The sequence below is a fragment of the Crinia signifera genome, chromosome 1 (genome assembly GCF_055691185.1).
Source record: "Crinia signifera chromosome 1, ASM5569118v1, whole genome shotgun sequence".
Taxonomy (NCBI): domain Eukaryota; kingdom Metazoa; phylum Chordata; class Amphibia; order Anura; family Myobatrachidae; genus Crinia; species Crinia signifera.
In genome coordinates this window covers 12,438,605-12,462,615 of record NC_139217.1, presented here as the reverse complement: position 1 = coordinate 12,462,615, position 24,011 = coordinate 12,438,605, and the positions used below count along the sequence as shown (strand labels likewise).

The window sequence follows — 24,011 nt, the reverse complement described above, 5'->3', positions numbered from 1 at the left end:
TGTGGGGTACCTGGCGTTGAGGTGTAGTATACCTGGCACAGGGCGTAGTGTACCTGGCAGGGGGCGTGGGGTACCTGGCGGAGAGCGTAGTGTACCTGGCAGAGGGCGTGGGGTACCTGGCAGAGGGCGTGGGGTACCTGGCGGAGAGCGTAGTATACCTGGCAGAGGGCGTGGGGTACCTGGCAGAGGGCGTGGGGTACCTGGCAGGGGGTGTGGGGTACCTGGCGGAGAGCGTAGTATACCTGGCAGAGGGCGTGGGGTACCTGGCAGAGGGCGTGGGGTACCTGACGGTGAGTGTAGTATACCTGGCAGAGGGCGTAGTGTACCTGGCAGAGGGCGTGGGATACAGACTCGGCATGTCAGCTCCTGTGCTCCCATGCTGCTGATAGGAGACTGTATAAGTCCTGTTCCTGGAGCAGGCCCAGCTCCTGACAAGTCCCCTCCCTGCAGCAGCCAGAGGGACAGGGGGCAGGTAGGAGGTGAGTGCTGGGTGACAGGGGGGGGGGGGGCGGCTCAGGGAGAGGAGGGTCCCGGAAAGTTGTGAGAGACATCCAGAGAACATGACAGGGGAGAAAGGAGGGGGCTGGAGAGAGGACGGAGCCAGAGGCAGCTCATAATCCTGCAGGAAACACACAGGATCCAGTGGATTGTACAGTTTCTCCGAGACAAGGTCCCGGGAAATTATCCCCACAGTCCCGAGTCTGAATTAAGAATCACATGACGGGTCAGCAGATTGCCAGGAACTGGTATGATCCGGGGATCCTGTGGATTCTGAACATAAGGAAGTTCTGATCTGGTTAGTGCTGTACAAATAAATCCAGGGGATCTGGTCAGCACTGTGGGAGCAGATCCCGGGAAATCCAGTCAGCACTGTGGGAGCAGATCCGGGGGATCCAGCCAGCACTGTGGGAGCAGATCCGGGGGATCCAGTCAGCACTGTGGGAGCAGATCTGGGGGATCCAGTCAGCACTGTGGGAGCAGATCCGGGGGATCCAGTCAGCACTGTGGGAGCACATCCCAGGGAATCCAGTCAAAGTTGTGGGAAAAGATCCTGGGTATTAAGTCGTTCTCAGGATGTTCTGCCGCAATCACCGCAGTCGGGTAACTGTGGCGCGATGCTCTGCCCTGGAGATGGAGATACGGAGAGGGCGATTCCGGAGAAGTATGCTGATTGACACCCCTCAGGTAGGTCGTCACTGCTTCCCGCCACACTGTATACATAGTACTGCTGGCTGCTCCCGTCATGCTGTATATCATTGTTACATGTTACTGTACGTCTCCCGTCATACAGTATAATTACATGTTACGTCTCCCGTCATACAGTATAATTACATGTTACGTCTCTGTCATACAGTATAATTACATGTTACGTCTCTGTCATACAGTATAATAACATGTTACGTCTCCGTCATACAGTATAATTACATGTTACGTCTCCGTCATACAGTATAACTGTTATATGTAAAATCTCCCATCATACAATGTACATGGCATTCTACAGAGGCATGATTTTAGGGTAAATAAGAACTCGGGGTTCCGGGAACTGTGTGGGCGTCTGATTCATCTGTTTGTTATAATCCTGTGAATGGCAGAGTGTTCTCATCAACCAGTGTATCCAACACCGTGACATACGTGTCAGTCATACATGATTATGTGACACAGAGTTATAATAATACAAACATTTGTATATAGTCTTGTGACACACATGTATTATGTACATGTTCTACATGAAGCCATAAATACATGTTAGTTACACATAGTGCAAAAACACAGTAGTGTAGTACATACATGGTAGTCACACATGGTACAGTGACACAGAGATGGTGTACATACATGTAAGTCACAGTATGAGGTGACATGACTTGGAGACACAGCACACACATGTAAGTTACAGTATGAGGTGACATTACATACAGACGCCACACACACACATGTAAGTTACAGTTTAAGGTGCCATGACATGGAGACACAGCACACACGTGTAAGTTACAGTATAAGGTAACATGACATGGAGACACCGCACACACGTGTAAGTTACAGTATTGAGTGACATGACATGGAGACACAGCACACACATGTAAGTTACAGTATGATGTGACATGGCATGGAGACACCGCACACATGTGTAAGTTACAGTATGATGTGACATGACATGGAGACAGCACACACGTGTAAGTTATAGTATGAGGTGACATTACATAGAGACGCCACACACACACACACATGTAAGTTACAGTATGAGGTGCCATGACATGGAGATACAGCACACACGTGTAAATTACAGTATGAGGTGACGTGACATGGAGACACAGCACACACGTGTAAGTTACAGCATGAGGTGACGTGACATGGGGACACAGCACACACGTGTAAGTTACAGTAGGTGACATGGGGACACAGCACACACGTGTAAGTTACAGTAGGTGACATGGGGACACAGCACACACGTGTAAGTTACAGTAGGTGACATGGGGACACAGCACACACGTGTAAGTTACAGTAGGTGACATGGGGACACAGCACACACGTGTAAGTTACAGTAGGTGACATGGGGACACAGCACACACGTGTAAGTTACAGTAGGTGACATGGGGACACAGCACACACGTGTAAGTTACAGTAGGTGACATGGAGATACAGCACACACGTGTAAGTTACAGTATGAGGTGACATGACATGGGGACACAGCACACATGTGTAAGTTACAGTAGGTGACATGGAGACACAGCACACACGTGTAAGTTACAGTAGGTGACATGGGGACACAGCACACACGTGTAAGTTACAGTATGAGGTGCCATGACATGGAGATACAGCACACACGTGTAAGTTACAGTATGAGGTGACGTGACATGGAGATACAGCACACACGTGTAAGTTACAGTAGGTGACATGGGGACACAGCACACACGTGTAAGTTACTGTATGAGGTGACGTGACATGGGGACACAGCACACACGTGTAAGTTACAGTAGGTGACATGGGGACACAGCACACACGTGTAAGTTACAGTATGAGGTGCCATGACATGGAGATACAGCACACACGTGTAAGTTACAGTATGAGGTGCCATGACATGGGGACACAGCACACACGTGTAAGTTACAGTAGGTGACATGGAGACACAGCACACACGTGTAAGTTACAGTAGGTGACATGGGGACACAGCACACACGTGTAAGTTACAGTATGAGGTGCCATGACATGGGGACACAGCACACACGTGTAAGTTACAGTAGGTGACATGGGGACACAGCACACACGTGTAAGCAGTGCATTAGACTATCTGACTGATTACAAGGCAGCCCCTCACCTTCCTTTGTGTAGAGGAAGTTGTTCTCGCCCTAAGGGGTCAGTATAATCCTGTGATCACAGTGTATGGGGCGTATAATCAGCTTCACATGATGGAATCTGACTGCAGTGACTCAGAACATATGACGTCCATTCTCTGTGCAGTCCGGCTGTGGCCTGGTAACATCTAGGGCAACCTGGCATAACCTGGGTAATGGGGCAAACATGTGGTAACAACCAGTGCTACAAACACTGGTGTCCACGTTATGTGTTATTATTATCCTTTATATGGCGCCACAAGGGATCCACAGTGCCCTATTACAGAGTATATAACCCAGGAGACAGTGTCTTACAGCTGAATACAATAGAGGACAAGTACAGGGCACATAACCATAGCTGCATCAGCAGAGGGCACTGACATAAGTATCAGGGGGCAGAGAACAAGGGATCCACAGCACCCTATTACACAGTATATAACCCAGGAGACAGTGACTTACAGCTGTATACAATAGAGGACAAGTACAGGGCACATAACTATAGCTGCATCAGCAGAGGACACTGACATAAGTATCAGGGGGCAGAGAACAAGGGATCCGCAGCACCCTATTACACAGTATCTAACCCAGGAGACAGTGGCTTACAGCTGTATACAATAGAGGACAGGTACATGGCACATAACCATAGCTGCATCAGCAGGGGACACTGACATAAGTATCAGGGGGCAGAGAACAAGGGATCCGCAGCGCCCTATTACAGAGTATATAACCCAGGAGACAGTGACTTACAGCTGTATACAATAGAGGACAAGTACAGAGCACATAACCATAGCTGCATCAGCAGAGGACACTGACATAAGTATCAGGGGGCAGAGAACAAGGGATCCGCAGCGCCCTATTACAGAGTATATAACCCAGGAGACAGTGACTTACAGCTGTATACAATAGAGGACAGGTACAGGGTATATAACCACAGCTGCATCAGCAGGGGACACTGACATAAGTATCAGGGGGCAGAGAACAAGGGATCCGCAGCGCCCTATTACAGAGTATATAACCCAGGAGACAGTGACTTACAGCTGTATACAATAGAGGACAAGTACAGAGCACATAACCATAGCTGCATCAGCAGAGGACACTGACATAAGTATCAGGGGGCAGAGAACAAGGGATCCGCAGCGCCCTATTACAGAGTATATAACCCAGGAGACAGTGACTTACAGCTGTATACAATAGAGGACAGGTACAGGGTATATAACCACAGCTGCATCAGCAGAGGACACTGACATAAGTATCAGGGGGCAGAGAACAAGGGATCCGCAGCACCCTATTACAGAGTATATAACCCAGGAGACAGTGACTTACAGCTGTATACAATAGAGGACAGGTACAGGGCACATAACCATAGCTGCATCAGCAGAGGGCACTGACATAAGTATCAGGGGGCAGAGAACAAGGGATCTGCAGCACCCTATTACACAGTATCTAACCCAGGAGACAGTGACTGACAGCTGAATACAATAGAGGACAAGTACAGAGCACATAACCATAGCTGCATCAGCAGAGGGCACTGACATAAGTATCAGGGGGCAGAGAACAAGGGATCCGCAGCACCCTATTACACAGTATCTAACCCAGGAGACAGTGACTTACAGCTGAATACAATAGAGGACAGGTACAGGGCACATAACCATAGCTGCATCAGCAGAGGGCACTGACATAAGTATCAGGGGGCAGAGAACAAGGGATCCGCAGCACCCTATTACACAGTATCTAACCCAGGAGACAGTGACTTACAGCTGAATACAATAGAGGACAGGTACAGGGCACATAACCATAGCTGCATCAGCAGAGGGCACTGACATAAGTATCAGGGGGCAGAGAACAAGGGATCCGCAGCACCCTATTACACAGTATCTAACCCAGGAGACAGTGACTTACAGCTGAATACAATAGAGGACAGGTACAGGGCACATAACCATAGCTGCATCAGCAGAGGGCACTGACATAAGTATCAGGGGGCAGAGAACAAGGGATCCGCAGCACCCTATTACACAGTATCTAACCCAGGAGACAGTGACTTACAGCTGAATACAATAGAGGACACATACAGGACACGTAACCATAGCTGCATCAGCAGAGGACACTGACATAAGTATCAGGGGGCAGAGAACAAGGGATCCACAGCACCCTATTACAGAGTATATAACCCAGGAGACAGTGACTTACAGCTGTATACAATAGAGGACAAGTACAGGGCACATAACCATAGCTGTATCAGCAGGTGGCACTGACATAAGTATCAGGGGGCAGAGAACAAGGGATCCGCAGCGCCCTATTACAGAGTATATAACGCAGAAGACAGTGACTTACAGCTGTATACAATAGACAAGTACAGGGCACATAACCATAGCTGCATCAGCAGAGGGCACGGACATAAGTATCAGGGGGCAGAGAACAAGGGATCCGCTGCGCCCTATTACACAGTATATAACCCAGGAGACAGTGACTGACAGCTGTATACAATAGAGGACAAGTACAGGGCACATAACCATAGCTGCATAAGCAGGTGGCACTGACATAAGTATCAGGGGCAGAGAACAAGGGATCCGCAGCGCCCTATTACACAGTATATAACCCAGGAGACAGTGACTGACAGCTGTATACAATAGAGGACAAGTAAAGGGCACATAACCATAGCTGCATCAGCAGAAGACACTGACATAAGTATCAGGGGGCAGAGAACAAGGGATCCGCCGCGCCCTATTACAGAGTATATAACCCAGGAGACAGTGACTTACAGCTGTATACAATAGAGGACAAGTACAGGGCACATAACCATAGCTGCATCAGCAGGGGACACTGACATGACAGGTGTTACTAAACATGAGTAATTGCCAGTGCAGAGCCTGTTTCCTGCCCATATTAATGGGAATTACTGAGTGGAGGCCTACTGATGCCACGTACCCTGCCCAATCAGTGGGCTCACTGACACTGCCATGTCGTCATGAAGCTGCGAGGGTCAGTCCACCACCTGGCATTGCCCTGTAACTGGACAGGCCTGGCCGCAGTAGTCACCAGTGACAACGTGTACCCTCACCCCGCAGGGTACTGTTCCCATTTCTAGTCCATGTGCTTAGTAAATCAAGCAAAAGTTTGCAGAAAAATGTGTTGACCATTTGTGTGTCGACCATCGTCATGTCAACATTTTGAACCTTGACCTATTTGGGTATGGGTAATCTGAGGGCAGAATGACTGTTCTCAGGAGGGATCTTACAGATGGCATTACTTACTGGGGACAAGCATGACCTGTGACCTCAGGGGCCTGATCCTGACGCAGTGCAGAGTTCTCTTCTTCTTCACAAGTGTCTATGGCGTGTCTATTGCATGTCTAAGCCGTGTCTATGGCGTGTCTATTGCGTGACATGTCTATGGTGTGTCTATGGAGTGTCTATGATGTTTCTATGGAATGTCTATGGTGTGTCTATGGTGTGTCTATGACATGTCTATGGTGTGTCTATGGAGTGTCTATGACATGTCTATGGTGTGACATGTCTATGGTGTGTCTATGGAATGTCTATGTCGTGTCTATGGCATGTCTATGACGTGTCTATGGTGTGTCTATGGCGTGACTATGCCGTGTCTATGACGTGTCTATGGCGTGCCAATGGTGTGTCTATGGAGTGTCTAGGTTGTGTCTATGGTGTGTATATTGTGTGTCTATGGTGTCTCTATGGCGTGTGTATGATGTGTCTATGGAGTGTCTATGGCGTATGTATGATGTGTCTATGCCGTGTCTAGGTTGTGTCTATGGTGTGTATATTGTGTGTCTATGGTGTCTCTATGGCGTGTCTATGCTGTGTCTATGGAGTGTCTATGGCGTATGTATGATGTGTCTATGCCGTGTCTATGATGTGTGTATATGGTGTGTCTATGGTGTGTCTATGGCGTGTCTATGGTATGTCTATGGTGTGTCTATGGTGTGTCTATGGTGTGTCTATGGCGTGTCGATGGTATGTCTATGGTGTGTCTATGCTGTGTCAATGTCTTGTCTATGGTGTGTCTATGGCATGTCTATGGCGTGTCTATGGCGTGTCTATGGTGTGTCTATGGCGTGTCTGTGATGTGTCTATGGCGTGTCTATGGCGTGTCTGTGATGTGTCTATGGCGTGTCTATGACGTGGCTATGGAGTGTCTATGGTGTATCTATGTCGTGTCTATGGTGTGTATATGGCATGTCTTTGGCATGTCTATGGCGTGTCTATGGCGTGTCTATGGTGTGTCTATGGCGTGTCTATGGTGTGTCTATGGTGTGTCTATGGTGTGTATATTGTGTGTCTATGCCATGTCTATGGTGTGTCTATGGCGTGTCTATGATGTGTCTATGGCGTGTCTATGCTGTGTCTATGGCGTGTCTACAGCGTGTCTATGGTGTGTCTATGGTGTGTCTATGGTGTTTATATGGTGTGTCTATGCCGTGTCTATGGTGTTTCTATAGCGTGTCTATGGCGTGTCTATGGTGTGTCTAAGGCGTGTCTATGGTGTGTCTATGGCGTGTCTATGGCGTGTCTATGATGTGTCTATGGCGTGGCTATGGCGTGGCTTTGGCGTGTCTATGGAGTGTCTATGGCGTGTCTATGGTGTGTCTATGGTGTGTCTATGGTGTGTCTATGGTGTGTCTATGGTGTGTCTATGCCGTGTCTATGGTGTTTCTATAGCGTGTCTATGGCGTGTCTATGGCGTGTCTATGGCGTGTCTATGGCGTGTCTATGGTGTGTCTATGGTGTGTCTATGGTGTGTCTATGGTGTGTCTATGGTGTGTCTAAGGCATGTCTATGATGTGTCTATGGCGTGTCTATGGTATGTCTATGGTGTGTCTATGGTGTGTCTATGGTGTGTCTATGGTGTGTCTAAGGCGTGTCTATGGCGTGTCTATGACGTGGCTATGGTGTGTCTATGGAGTTTCTATGGTGTGTCTATGCCGTGTTTATGGTGTTTCTATGGCGTGTCTATGGCGTGTCTATGGCGTGTCTATGCCGTGTCTATGATGTGTCTATGGAGTGTCTATGGCGTGTCTATTGCGTGTCTATGCGTATAGGGAAAGGTTATAGGGAAAGGTTACAAGTGGAGTACCCCAGGGATCTGTACTTGGACCGGTGCTTTTTAATATCTTTATTGGTGATATTGCAAATGGAATTGAGGGTAAAATGTACCTTTTTGCAGATGACACAAAGGTATGCAACAGGGTAGACACACCAGGAGGGGTAAATCAAATGATTGAGGATCTAGGCAGATTAGAGAAATGGTCAAGAGAATGGCAACTACAGTTTAATGCCAAAAAATGCTAAATCATGCACTTGGGTCTCAGAAATCCAAAGACTCAATATCAGGGTTGCCGACTTTCAACAAATCTTGCATTACGATTTTTGGGGGTGGGGCTTAACTGTGACGTAATTAAGCCCCGCCCCCATTACAGCAAATCGACGAAAGAAGTGATATCCATGGAGGGGGCGGGGCTAAAATGACACGATTGTGCCGTTTTAGCTCCGCCCCCTCCCCTGAGACCCGCGGATTGCGGCATATAAATGCCGCGATCGGGGGGCTCAGTGGGGGTCACACTGATTCCAGGAGGGTTGCCCACCCTTCCGGGGGGGCGGGAGGAAGGACCCGATTTTCGGGAGACTCCCGCAAATTCCGGGAGGGTCGGCAACCCTGCTCAATATAGTATAAATGGCACTATAATGGAAACTACTGAGGAAGAGAGGGATCTAGGTGTCACTATTTCAGGGGACTTAAAAGCAGGTAGGCAATGTAACAAAGCAATGAAGAAGGCAAGTCAGATGCTTGGTTGCATAGGGAGAGGAATCAGCAGTAGGAAGAAAGAAGTAATAATGCCACTGTATAGGTCATTGGTACGACCTCACCTAGAGTATTGTGTTCAGTTCTTGAGGCCATATCTCCAGAAGGATATAAATACATTAGAGACTGTACAAAGAAGGGCAACTAAAATGGTGCATGGCCTGCATCACAAAACGTACCAGGAAAGACTAAAAGATCTTAATATGTATACTTTAGAGCAGAGAAGGGAAAGGGGGGACATGATAGAAACTTTCACATATATCAAGGGTTTTAACAAGGTACAGGTGGGAGACATTCTTCACAGGAAGAGGAGCAGCAGAACATGAGGACATGCACTGACACTAGAGGGAGGAAGGTACAGGTGGGAGACATTAGTCACAGGAAGAGGAGCAGCAGAACACGAGGACATGCACTGACACTAGAGGGAGGAAGGTACAGGTGGGAGACATTAGTCACAGGAAGAGGAGCAGCAGAACACGAGGACATGCACTGACACTAGAGGGAGGAAGGTACAGGTGGGAGACATTCTTCACAGGAAGAGGAGCAGCAGAACACGAGGACATGCACTGACACTAGAGGGAGGAAGGTACAGGTGGGAGACATTAGTCACAGGAAGAGGAGCAGCAGAACACGAGGACATGCACTGACACTAGAGGGAGGAAGGTACAGGTGGGAGACATTCTTCACAGGAAGAGGAGCAGCAGAACACGAGGACATGCACTGACACTAGAGGGAGGAAGGTACAGGTGGGAGACATTCTTCACAGGAAGAGGAGCAGCAGAACACGAGGACATGCACTGACACTAGAGGGAGGAAGGTACAGGTGGGAGACATTAGTCACAGGAAGAGGAGCAGCAGAACACGAGGACATGCACTGACACTGGGGGGAGGAAGGTGCAGGTGGGAGACATTCTTCACAGGAAGAGGAGCAGCAGAACACGAGGACATGCACTGACACTAGGGGGAGGAAGATTCAGGGGAAATGCGAGGAAGAATTACTTCACAGAAAGAGTAGTAGATAAGTGGAATAGCCTCCCAACAGAGGTGGTAGACGCAAATACAGTAGTACAATGTAAACATGATTGGGATAAGCATATTGATATCCTTACAAAAAAATAAGGATCAAATATGGTTTGAGGTAACATGTTTAAAAAAAGGGGCAGACTAGATGGGCCAAGTGGTTCTTATCTGCCGTCACATTCTATGTTTCTATGTTTATGCCGTGTCTATGGTGTGTCTATGGAGTGTCTATGACGTGTCTATGACGTGTCTATGGAGTGTCTATGGAGTGTCTATGGTGTGTCTATGGTGTGTCTATGGCATGTCTATGGCGTGTCCGTGGTGTGTCTATGGCATGCCTATGTTGTGTCTATGGCGTGTCGATGGTGTTTCGATAGTGTGTCTATGTAGTGTATACGATGTGTCTATGGTATCTATGACATGTTTATGGCATGTCCATGGTGTGCCTATGGCACGTCTCTGGTGTGTCTGTGGTGTATCTATAGCATGTCGATGGTGTGTCTATGGCATGTCTATGGTGTGTCTATGGCGTGACATGCCTATGTTGTGTCTATGGCGTGACATGCCTGTGTTGTGTCTATGACATGGTGTGTCTATGGCGTGTCTATGGCGTGTCTATGACGTGTCTATGACGTGTCTATGACGTGTCTATGGCGTGTCTATGGCGTGTCTATGATGTGTCTATGGCGTGTCTATGACGTGTCTATAGCGTGTCTATGACATGTCTATGGCATGTCTATGGTGTGTCTATGGCGTGTCTATGACATGTCTTTAGTGTGCCTACGAGATGTCTATGGTGTGTCTATAGCATGTTTATGGCATGTCTATAGCGTGTCTATAGTGTGTCAATGGCATGACATGTATATGGTGTGTCTATAGTGTGTCTATGGCATGTCTATGGTGTGACATGTATATGGTGTGTTTATAGCATGTCTTTGGCGTGTCTATGGCATGATAAGTATATGGTGTGTCTTTAGCGTGTCTATGTCATGTCTATGGTGTGTCTATAGCGTGTCTATGGCGTGACATGTATATGCTGTGTCTATAGCGTGTCTATGGCGTGACGTGTCTATGGTGTATCTATAGCGTGTCTATGGTGTGTCTATAGCGTTTCTATGGTGTGTCTATGGCGTGACATGTATATGCTGTGTCTATGGCGTGACGTGTCTATGGTGTGTCTATAGCGTGTCTATGGTGTGACGTGTCTATGGTGTGTCTATAGCGTGTCTATGGTGTGTCTATAGCGTTTCTATGGTGTGTCTATGGCTTGACATGTTTATGGTGTGTCTTTGGCGTGACGTGTCTATGGTGTGTCTATAGCGTGTCTGTGGCGTGACATGCATATGGTGTGTCTATAGCGTGTCTATGGTGTGTCTATAGCGTGTCTATGGCTTGACATGTATATGGTGTGCCTATGGCGTGACATGTATATGGCGTGTCTATGACATGTCTATGGCGTGTCTATGGCGTGAAATGTCTATGGTGTGTCTATAGCGTGGCTATGGCGTGACATGTCTATGGTGTGTCTATAGCGTGTCTATAGCGTGGCTATGGCGTGACATGTCTATGGTGTGTCTATAGCGTGGCTATGGCGTGACATATGTATATGGTGTGTCTGTGGCGCACTGCCCATGTGTACACATACGGGTCGGGGGTTACATTTGGGGTGCATGGGAGATATTCCAGGGAAATGGCTTAGCGCACATCTGGAGATGGTCCGCCTTATGGGTGTAATATGGGAATACGCAGCGGGTCTGCCACTGACATACCCAGACAGGGTCATCTTATATAGTCACACTGGGCAGCTGCCCCAGGCCACACTACACCAGGGCCTCCGGGCATGGGCAGGTGGTGGTAGCATTCTCTACCTGCCTTCCAGCTGGCAGCCAGAGAGTGATTGATTGCCAGAATGCTGACCAATGGATGTCTGGAGCTATCCACCAATCAGAGTCCTACATCTCTACCTGCCTCCCAGACTGCAGGAAAAAAGTGAATGGCTGTTTGCATGGTGATTGGTAGATGTCTGGTGCTATCTGCCAATCAGATTCCTGCATTTTTCACCTGCCTCCCAGACTGCATCCAGACAGTAAATGGCTGTCAGCATGGTAATTGGTATATGTCTGGTGCTATCTGCCAATCAGATTCCTGCATTCTTCACCTGCCTCCCAGACTGCATCCAGACAGTAAATGGCTGTCAGCATGGTAATTGGTATATGTCTGGTGCTATCTGCCAATCAGATTCCTGCATTCTTCACCTGCCTCCCAGACTGCATCCAGACAGTGAATGGCTGTCAGCATGGTGATTGGTATATGTCTGGTGCTATCTGCCAATCAGATTCCTGCATTCTTCTCCTGCCTCCCAGACTGCATCCAGACAGTGAATGGCTGTCAGCATGGTGATTGGTAGATGTCTGGTGCTATCTGCCAATCAGATTCCACAGATGGGTGACACAAAAGGGTGCAGGAATGGCTGCACCCAACTCGGTATCGGGAGCTATAATTGTACTACTGCAGCCAGCATTATTATTACAGAGCAATCACCTTGTGCATCCTCCCAGGGCTCCGTGTCTCCTGGGATCTCAGTCATGACGTAGCGGCATCCGTACCTAGGTTATTGGCGAAGCACAAAGCGAACACAGCGGCTCAGCCATTGCCGGTACACAGAGTATTTAACCCCCCCCCCCCCTGTACCCTGCATCAGCTCCACCTTCCCTACAATAGACCTTTATTCTGCTGTACAATCCCTCTTCCACTCTGTAACACTGCGGATAACCTCAGCTCGTCTGGACCTGTCCCTTATCTCATCAGACATTCCCTATACTACGTCCTGCCTGTACTGCTACATTCCTCACACCCACCAATCCCTGCCTCCCACTGGTCCACCTCGTCCCTCCCTCAGCCGTGTCATCACTGTGTCCCTGTAACCAGTATATCCCAGTACTAACCAGTATGTCCTGCCTGTGCTGCTACATTCCTCACACCCACCAATCCCTGCATCCCGCTGGTCCACCTCGTCCCTCCCTCAGCCGTGTCATCATTGTGTCCCTGTAACCAGTATATCCCAGTACTAACCAGTATGTCCTGCCTGTGCTGCTACATTCCTCACACCCACCAATCCCTGCATCCCCCTGGTCCACCTCATCCCTCCCTCAGCCGTGTCATCATTGTGTCCCTGTAACCAGTATGTCCCAGTACTAACCAGTATGTCCTGCCTGTACTGCTACATTCCTCACACCCACCAATCCCTGCATCCCGCTGGTCCACCTCATCCCTCCCTCAGCCGTGTCATCATTGAGTCCCTGTAACCAGTATGTCCCAGTACTAACCAGTATGTCCTGCCTGTACTGCTACATTCCTCACACCCACCAATCCCTGCATCCCGCTGGTCCACCTCATCCCTCCCTCAGCCGTGTCATCATTGAGTCCCTGTAACCAGTATGTCCCAGTACTAACCAGTACTAACCAGTATGTCCTGCCTGTACTGCTACATTCCTCACACCCACCAATCCCTGCATCCCGCTGGTCCACCTCGTCCCTCCCTCAGCCGTGTCATCATTGTGTCACTGTAACCAGTATGTCCCAGTACTAACCAGTACTAACCAGTATGTCCTGCCTGTGATGCTACATTCCTCACACCCACCAATCCATGCATCCCGCTGGTCCACCTCATCCCTCCCTCAGCCGTGTCATCATTGTGTCACTGTAACCAGTATGTCCCAGTACTAACCAGTACTAACCAGTATGTCCTGCCTGTGCTGCTACATTCCTCGCACCCACCAATCCATGCATCCCGCTGGTCCACCTCATCCCTCCCTCAGCCGTGTCATCATTGAGTCCCTGTAACCAGTATATCCCAGTACACTAACCAGTATGTCCTGCCTGTACTGCTACATTCCTCACACCCACCAATCCCTGCATCTCGCTGGTCCACCTCGTCCCTCCCTCAGCCGTGTCATCATTGTGTCCCTGTAACCAGTATGTCCCAGTACTAACCAGTATGTCCTGCCTGTGCTGCTACATTCCTCACACCCACCAATCCCTGCATCCCGCTGGTCCACCTCGTCCCTCCCTCAGCCGTGTCATCATTGAGTCCCTGTAACCAGTATGTCCCAGTACTAACCAGTACTAACCAGTATGTCCTGCCTGTACTGCTACATTCCTCACACCCACCAATCCCTGCATCCCGCTGGTCCACCTCATCCCTCCCTCAGCCGTGTCATCATTGAGTCCCTGTAACCAGTATGTCCCAGTACTAACCAGTACTAACCAGTATGTCCTGCCTGTACTGCTACATTCCTCACACCCACCAATCCCTGCATCCCGCTGGTCCACCTCGTCCCTCCCTCAGCCGTGTCATCATTGTGTCACTGTAACCAGTATGTCCCAGTACTAACCAGTACTAACCAGTATGTCCTGCCTGTACTGCTACATTCCTCACACCCACCAATCCCTGCATCCCGCTGGTCCACCTCGTCCCTCCCTCAGCCGTGTCATCATTGTGTCACTGTAACCAGTATGTCCCAGTACTAACCAGTACTAACCAGTATGTCCTGCCTGTGCTGCTACATTCCTCGCACCCACCAATCCATGCATCCCGCTGGTCCACCTCATCCCTCCCTCAGCCGTGTCATCATTGAGTCCCTGTAACCAGTATATCCCAGTACACTAACCAGTATGTCCTGCCTGTACTGCTACATTCCTCACACCCACCAATCCCTGCATCTCGCTGGTCCACCTCGTCCCTCCCTCAGCCGTGTCATCATTGTGTCCCTGTAACCAGTATGTCCCAGTACTAACCAGTATGTCCTGCCTGTACTGCTACATTCCTCACACCCACCAATCCCTGCATCCCGCTGGTCCACCTGGTCCCTCCCTCAGCCGTGTCATCATTGTGTCCCTGTATCCAGTATGTCCCAGTACTAACCAGTATGTCCTGCCTGTGCTGCTACATTCCTCACACCCACCAATCCCTGCATCCCACTGGTCCACCTCGTCCCTCCCTCAGCTGTGTCATCATTGTGTCCCTGTAACCAGTATGTCCCAGTACTAACCAGTATGTCCTGCCTGTGCTGCTACATTCCTCACACCCACCAATCCCTGCCTCCCGCTGGCCCACCTCGTCCCTCCCTCAGCCGTGCCGTCATTGTGTCCCTGTAACCAGTATATCCCAGTACTAACCAGTATGTCCTGCCTGTACTGCTACATTCCTCACACCCACCAATCCCTGCATCCCGCTGGTCCACCTCATCCCTCCCTCAGTCGTGTCATCATTGTGTCCCTGTAACCAGTATATCCCAGTACTAACCAGTATGTCCTGCCTGTACTGCTACATTCCTCACACCCACCAATCCCTGCATCCCACTGGTCCACCTCGTCCCTCCCTCAGCCGTGTCATCATTGAGACCCTGTAACCAGCATATCCCAGTACTAACCAGTACTAACCAGTATGTCCTGCCTGTACTGCTACATTCCTCACACCCACCAATCCCTGCATCCCACTGGTCCACCTCGTCCCTCCCTCAGCCGTGTCATCATTGAGACCCTGTAACCAGTATGTCCCAGTACTAACCAGTGCTAACCAGTATGTCCTGCCTATGCTGCTACATTCCTCACACCCACCAATCCCTGCATCCCCCTGGTCCACCGCGTCCCTCCCTCAGCCGTGTCATCATTGTGTCCCTGTAACCAGTATGTCCCAGTACTAACCAGTACTAACCAGTATGTCCTGCCTGTACTGCTACATTCCTCATACTCACCAATCCCTGCATCCCGCTGGTCCACCTCGTCCCTCCCTCAGCCGTGTCATCATTGTGTCACTGTAACCAGTATGTCCCAGTACTAACCAGTACTAACCAGTATGTCCTGCCTGTGCTGCTACATTCCTCACACCCACCAATCCATGCATCCCGCTGGTCCACCTCATCCCTCCCTCAGCCGTGTCATCATTGAGTCCCTGTAACCAGTATATCCCAGTACTAACCAGTATGTCCTGCCTGTACTGCTACATTCCTCACACCCACCAATCCCTGCATCCCGCTGGTCCACCTCGTCCCTCCCTCAGCCGTGTCATCATTGTGTCCCTGTAACCAGTATATCCCAGTACACTAACCAGTATGTCCTGCCTGTACTGCTACATTCCTCACACCCACCAATCCCTGCATCTCGCTGGTCCACCTCGTCCCTCCCTCAGCCGTGTCATCATTGTGTCCTTGTAACCAGTATGTCCCAGTAGTAACCAGTACTAACCAATACGTCCTGCCTGTGCTGCTACATTCTTCACACCCACCAATCCCTGCCTCCCCCTAGTCCACCTCATCCCTCCCTCAGCCGTGTCATCATTGTGTCCCTGTAACCAGTATATCCCAGTACTAACCAGTATGTCCTGCCTGTGCTGCTACATTCCTCACACCCACCAATCCCTGCATCCCGCTGGTCCACCTCGTCCCTCCCTCAGCCGTGTCATCATTGTGTCCCTGTAACCAGTATATCCCAGTACTAACCAGTACTAACCAGTATGTCCTGCCTGTGCTGCTACATTCCTCACACCCACCAATCCCTGCATCCCGCTGGTCCACCTCGTCCCTCCCTCAGCCGTGTCATCATTGTGTCCCTGTAACCAGTATATCCCAGTACTAACCAGTACTAACCAGTATATCCTGCCTGTACTGCTACATACCTCACACCCACCAATCCCTGCATCCCCCTGGTCCACCTCATCCCTCCCTCAGCCGTGTCATCATTGAGTCCCTGTAACCAGTATGTCCCAGTACTAACCAGTACTAACCAGTATGTCCTGCCTGTGCTGCTACATTCCTCGCACCCACCAATCCCTGCATCCCGCTGGTCCACCTCATTCCTCCCTCAGCCGTGTCATCATTGTGTCCCTGTAACCAGTATATCTCAGTACTAACCAGTATGTCCTGCCTGTACTGCTACATTCCTCACACCCACCAATCCCTGCCTCCCGCTGGTCCACCTCGTCCCTCCCTCAGCCGTGTCATCATTGTGTCCCTGTAACCAGTATATCCCAGTACTAACCAGTATGTCCTGCCTGTGCTGCTACATTCCTCACACCCACCAATCCCTGCATCCCGCTGGTCCACCTCGTCCCTCCCTCAGCCGTGTCATCATTGTGTCCCTGTAACCAGTATATCCCAGTACTAACCAGTATGTCCTGCCTGTGCTGCTACATTCCTCACACCCACCAATCCCTGCATCCCACTGGTCCACCTCGTCCCTCCCTCAGCCGTGTCATCATTGTGTCCCTGTAACCAGTATATCCCAGTACTAACCAGTATGTCCTGCCTGTGCTGCTACATTCCTCACACCCACCAATCCCTGCATCCCACTGATCCACCTCGTCCCTCCCTCAGCCGTGTCATCATTGTGTCCCTGTAACCAGTATGTCCCAGTACTAACCAGTATGTCCTGCCTGTACTGCTACATTCCTCACACCCACCAATCCCTGCATCCCGCTGGTCCACCTCATCCCTCCCTCAGCCGTGTCATCATTGTGTCCCTGTAACCAGTATATCCCAGTACTAACCAGTATGTCCTGCCTGTGCTGCTACATTCCTCACACCCACCAATCCCTGCATCCCGCTGGTCCACCTCGTCCCTCCCTCAGCCGTGTCATCATTGTGTCCCTGTAACCAGTATATCCCAGTACTAACCAGTATGTCCTGCCTGTGCTGCTACATTCCTCACACCCACCAATCCCTGCATCCCACTGTTCCACCTCATCCCTCCCTCAGCCGTGTCATCATTGTGTCCCTGTAACCAGTATATCCCAGTACTAACCAGTATGTCCTGCCTGTGATGCTACATTCCTCACACCCACCAATCCCTGCATCCCACTGGTCCACCTCATCCCTCCCTCAGCCGTGTCATCATTGTGTCCCTGTAACCAGTATTTCCCAGTACTACCCAGTACTAACCAGTATGTCCTACCTGTGCTGCTACATTCCTCGCACCCACCAATCCATGCATCCCGCTGGTCCACCTCATCCCTCCCTCAGTCGTGTCATCATTGTGTCCCTGTAACCAGTATATCCCAGTACTAACCAGTACTAACCAGTATGTCCTACCTGTGCTGCTACATTCCTCACACCCACCAATACCTGCATCCCGCTGGTCCACCTCATCCCTCCGTCAGCCGTGTCATCATTGTGTCCCTGTATTCAGTATATCCCAGTACTAACCAGTACTAACCAATACGTCCTGCCTGTGCTGCTACATTCTTCACACCCACCAATCCCTGCCTCCCCCTAGTCCACCTCATCCCTCCCTCAGCCGTGTCATCATTGTGTCCCTGTAACCAGTATATCCCAGTACTAACCAGTATGTCCTGCCTGTGCTGCTACATTCCTCACACCCACCAATCCCTGCATCCCGCTGGTCCACCTCGTCCCTCCCTCAGCCGTGTCATCATTGTGTCCCTGTAACCAGTATATCCCAGTACTAACCAGTACTAACCAGTATGTCCTGCCTGTGCTGCTACATTCCTCACACCCACCAATCCCTGCATCCCGCTGGTCCACCTCGTCCCTCCCTCAGCCGTGTCATCATTGTGTCCCTGTAACCAGTATATCCCAGTACTAACCAGTACTAACCAGTATATCCTGCCTGTACTGCTACATACCTCACACCCACCAATCCCTGCATCCCCCTGGTCCACCTCATCCCTCCCTCAGCCGTGTCATCATTGAGTCCCTGTAACCAGTATGTCCCAGTACTAACCAGTACTAACCAGTATGTCCTGCCTGTGCTGCTACATTCCTCGCACCCACCAATCCCTGCATCCCGCTGGTCCACCTCATTCCTCCCTCAGCCGTGTCATCATTGTGTCCCTGTAACCAGTATATCTCAGTACTAACCAGTATGTCCTGCCTGTACTGCTACATTCCTCACACCCACCAATCCCTGCCTCCCGCTGGTCCACCTCGTCCCTCCCTCAGCCGTGTCATCATTGTGTCCCTGTAACCAGTATATCCCAGTACTAACCAGTATGTCCTGCCTGTGCTGCTACATTCCTCACACCCACCAATCCCTGCATCCCGCTGGTCCACCTCGTCCCTCCCTCAGCCGTGTCATCATTGTGTCCCTGTAACCAGTATATCCCAGTACTAACCAGTATGTCCTGCCTGTGCTGCTACATTCCTCACACCCACCAATCCCTGCATCCCACTGGTCCACCTCGTCCCTCCCTCAGCCGTGTCATCATTGTGTCCCTGTAACCAGTATATCCCAGTACTAACCAGTATGTCCTGCCTGTGCTGCTACATTCCTCACACCCACCAATCCCTGCATCCCACTGATCCACCTCGTCCCTCCCTCAGCCGTGTCATCATTGTGTCCCTGTAACCAGTATGTCCCAGTACTAACCAGTATGTCCTGCCTGTACTGCTACATTCCTCACACCCACCAATCCCTGCATCCCGCTGGTCCACCTCATCCCTCCCTCAGCCGTGTCATCATTGTGTCCCTGTAACCAGTATATCCCAGTACTAACCAGTATGTCCTGCCTGTGCTGCTACATTCCTCACACCCACCAATCCCTGCATCCCGCTGGTCCACCTCGTCCCTCCCTCAGCCGTGTCATCATTGTGTCCCTGTAACCAGTATATCCCAGTACTAACCAGTATGTCCTGCCTGTGCTGCTACATTCCTCACACCCACCAATCCCTGCATCCCACTGTTCCACCTCATCCCTCCCTCAGCCGTGTCATCATTGTGTCCCTGTAACCAGTATATCCCAGTACTAACCAGTATGTCCTGCCTGTGATGCTACATTCCTCACACCCACCAATCCCTGCATCCCACTGGTCCACCTCATCCCTCCCTCAGCCGTGTCATCATTGTGTCCCTGTAACCAGTATTTCCCAGTACTACCCAGTACTAACCAGTATGTCCTACCTGTGCTGCTACATTCCTCGCACCCACCAATCCATGCATCCCGCTGGTCCACCTCATCCCTCCCTCAGTCGTGTCATCATTGTGTCCCTGTAACCAGTATATCCCAGTACTAACCAGTACTAACCAGTATGTCCTACCTGTGCTGCTACATTCCTCACACCCACCAATACCTGCATCCCGCTGGTCCACCTCATCCCTCCGTCAGCCGTGTCATCATTGTGTCCCTGTATTCAGTATATCCCAGTACTAACCAGTACTAACCAGTATGTCCTGCCTGTATTGATACATTCCTCACACCCACCAATCCCTGCATCCCGCTGGTCCACCTCATCCCTCCCTCAGCCGTGTCATCATTGTGTCCCTGTAACCAGTATGTCCCAGTACTAACCAGTATGTCCTGCCTGTACTGCTACATTCCTCACACCCACCAATCCCTGCATCCCGCTGGTCCACCTCGTCCCTCCCTCAGCCGTGTCATCATTGTGTCACTGTAACCAGTATGTCCCAGTACTAACCAGTACTAACCAGTATGTCCTGCCTGTGCTGCTACATTCCTCGCACCCACCAATCCATGCATCCCGCTGGTCCACCTCATCCCTCCCTCAGCCGTGTCATCATTGAGTCCCTGTAACCAGTATATCCCAGTACACTAACCAGTATGTCCTGCCTGTACTGCTACATTCCTCACACCCACCAATCCCTGCATCTCGCTGGTCCACCTCGTCCCTCCCTCAGCCGTGTCATCATTGTGTCCCTGTAACCAGTATGTCCCAGTACTAACCAGTATGTCCTGCCTGTACTGCTACATTCCTCACACCCACCAATCCCTGCATCCCGCTGGTCCACCTGGTCCCTCCCTCAGCCGTGTCATCATTGTGTCCCTGTATCCAGTATGTCCCAGTACTAACCAGTATGTCCTGCCTGTGCTGCTACATTCCTCACACCCACCAATCCCTGCATCCCGCTTAGTCTGTCCTCTGCCTCTTGTCCACATATCCGTGTTTAAGTGGACACTGGATACAATCCCACTTTTCAGGCCATGGATTACTTTAGACTTGATGTCCCGGTACAGCTCAGGAATGGCTTTCGACTGAAATGTAACCGAGATGGAATCTGGCACAGGGGACACGCAGCCTCCATTAACCGTGTAAAACCCACAGAATTGATGGCAGATATTGGACGCACATCCAATACTATCCTCGTAGTCATGGCTTCCATGATACGCTGTGCCACGGGGTGAGAACTGATATACTTGTTTTTCCTCGCCAAGCCCTGCTGAACAGTCAGTTGTTTTATCATGTATAATGGGGTTTCTAGGACCACTTCTGGGTTGAAGAACTACCCCCAGCAGCAGCAGCAGTAACAGAAGACCTTGTGATGAAGGATTCTTCTGCAGAATCCAGGAAAGGAGAGGATTCATCTAGCATTAATCAGAAGAACCATCCCTGGTCATTACTGAGGATACAGAGGGTGTTGGTAGTGGAGATCGCATGTGCTGGGGTCCACTAAAGAGAAGGGACACATTTGATGCTTCTTTATGTTAATTTTGTAGCACCAATATTGGAACCCTCCCTATACTTCCCATGAGCGCGCTGCAGATGACGTAATAGGGTAGATGTTCCGAGATGCTTAATGTCCTCACCTCAACTTATTTTGTTTCCACAAAGGCTACAGATGGCTTGGCAAATGTTATCTGAATTAGTGAGAAAATAATTCCACACATGAGATGTTCATTTGTTGGTTGTATGACCAGGCATGACAATGGCAGTCTTATCATGCTTCCACTTGTGCTTCACTTGCACACACAACATCCTCTTCCTCAATATCCAATTCCTCAGTAGTGCCATCATCTGCTACACAAGTCAACACCTCATCCTGCTGTAACTCGACGGGAGCATCTTCAATGCCTATGTTACCTGCAATACTAATGCTGCTCATCCCCACATATCCCTGCCAAGTCGTCAAGAACCGCAAAAAGCTTCTTCCCGATAGCTATTCAACTATTGAACAACGTACTCTAAGACACTGCTAATCTAAACACCTACCTGCTCTGTCTGACCTTGCAAATCATAACATGTGGATTGTCATTTGTATGCGCAACTGATGCAATGTATGTATGTCCTGTCATGCCTCTTGTACCATGTTTGAAGCTGCACTGTAGCCACAAAAAAAATATTTATGTATTATTTATATTATATTTATGCATACAAGAGTATACATGGCCAATAAATTGATTCTGATATGCAGAGTGAGCAGTAACAGTGGAAGGCGGCTTCTCTGAGAGATTAGGCTCACATGTAGGACTCAAGGACACACTTGGACTCCCCTCAGTGGTTTATGACATTTCTGTTCCTAGACGCACAGTTTGTTTTTCAGACAGTGGTTTGGGCTGTTTTCTCACTTAGGAAAGCGGAATGACAAGGTATTTCATTGTCAGACTTATGAGACACATGAGATGCCCCACTGACAGATTCCCAAGTCTTATAGGGCAAGGTTGGAGTCTTTCCTTGCCACTGCGTGATGTGAATGGCATTGTGAAAATTTTAAGTCCAACACTGCGTGGAGGCAGAACAATCACACACGGAACTGCTGACAGTATCTCACTATGGTGTATTGGAGTGCAGTGCACACAAACAATAAACAAGAGCAATATATAGATATATAGATATATAGATATATCTATATATCTATATATACACAATCTGTTGCGCGGCGGCACACAAGGTTGACTTAATAGAAATAACGACAATACACTGTTGTCACTTTATTGACGTTTCAAAGCTGTATTTGCTTTTTCATCAGGATCAAAAAGCGAATACAGCTTTGAAACGTTGATAAAGTGACAACAGTGTATTGTCGCTATTTCTATTAAGTCGCCCTTGTGTGCCGCGGTGCAACAGATTGTATATATTTCCTTGCCTGCCAGCAAGGTAAGGCATAGCACCGGATGCAGCTGTGACCAACATTTGCAAGGGAGTGCTGGTTCACCCAGTTTCTATATATAGTTTATATATATTAGTTTTTTGCGAATGCAGTTTGTCCAACAATGCGTGGAAGCAGAACAATCACACACAGAACTTTTTATTATGCGCAATTTTGAGCATTGCTTCTTTTATTGTGGGGTCCCAAACGAACCAGTCATTTCAGTAAGGGGACAATTCCATCTTGCATCACCATTCATTTATCCCACTGCTGGAAAACAGATATGTAACAAACTACCATCTGTTTGTGCCGAGGCACTGTCGCCTAGTATATAATATTAATAACCAGCCAGCTTCCTGCATACCTTGTAGAGTGATAGGAACGCTAACAATATCCGGCATCCGAAAACCGGAAAGGCAGAGTCCGCCCTCTTTGAAAAGGGCAGAGATAGATGGATCATAATGCCTGAGTACCGGGTATTGGTGGAACGTATGTGCGGTTCATTGACCCGGAAATGGCGTACCCGAATATCCGGAAACGGGTCTCTATATGCAATTCATTAAATGTTGTTTTATAGGGCGAGATGTTTCAAAATGAAAATGCGGTAAAACCCCTGTTTTACCGCATTTTCAAATGTACTATTACCCTGCCGCACCGATTTCGCCGGCCAGGGTGGTGGCGATACCCTATAGAAGCCTACGCCTTGCCGACCCCCTCTCTCCCCCTCACTTGGGCTTACCTTCTTGCAGGTCCTCCTGGACCCCAGAAGGTAAGCCCTTCCTCCCCCTAGCAACACAGGCAGACGTCCTTCCGGCTGCAGGGGGAGGAGGAGGCGCCGGGGACAGTCTGCTTAGCTGTCCCCGGCGTGAAGGCAGCAGGAGGTGGCAGGGAGGAGACGGAGACCCCCGCACACCACAGCACAGGTATCGCAGGTCTCCGTTACCGCACCGCAATGCGTTATTATGTTATGTATGTTAGTGCATATGTGCTGGCATCGCGGCGGGTGGG

General features: G+C 49.8%; 1 protein-coding gene across 2 annotated transcripts in view; it reads left to right on the top strand.

Annotated features, from left to right (window-relative positions):
• Positions 1-548: 548 nt before the first annotated feature.
• RTKN (rhotekin) overlaps positions 549-24,011 on the top strand; it is an 89,698-nt gene continuing 66,235 nt past the window's right edge. Inside the window, exon 1 of one of the 2 annotated variants that reach the window (XM_083176814.1) lies at positions 549-1,185. In XM_083176814.1, coding sequence (XP_083032940.1) covers positions 1,075-1,185 — 111 coding nt within the window. In that variant the 5' untranslated portion in view covers positions 549-1,074. The remainder of the gene's footprint in view (positions 1,186-24,011) is intronic. The other variant, XM_083176306.1, reaches the window with a different exon arrangement.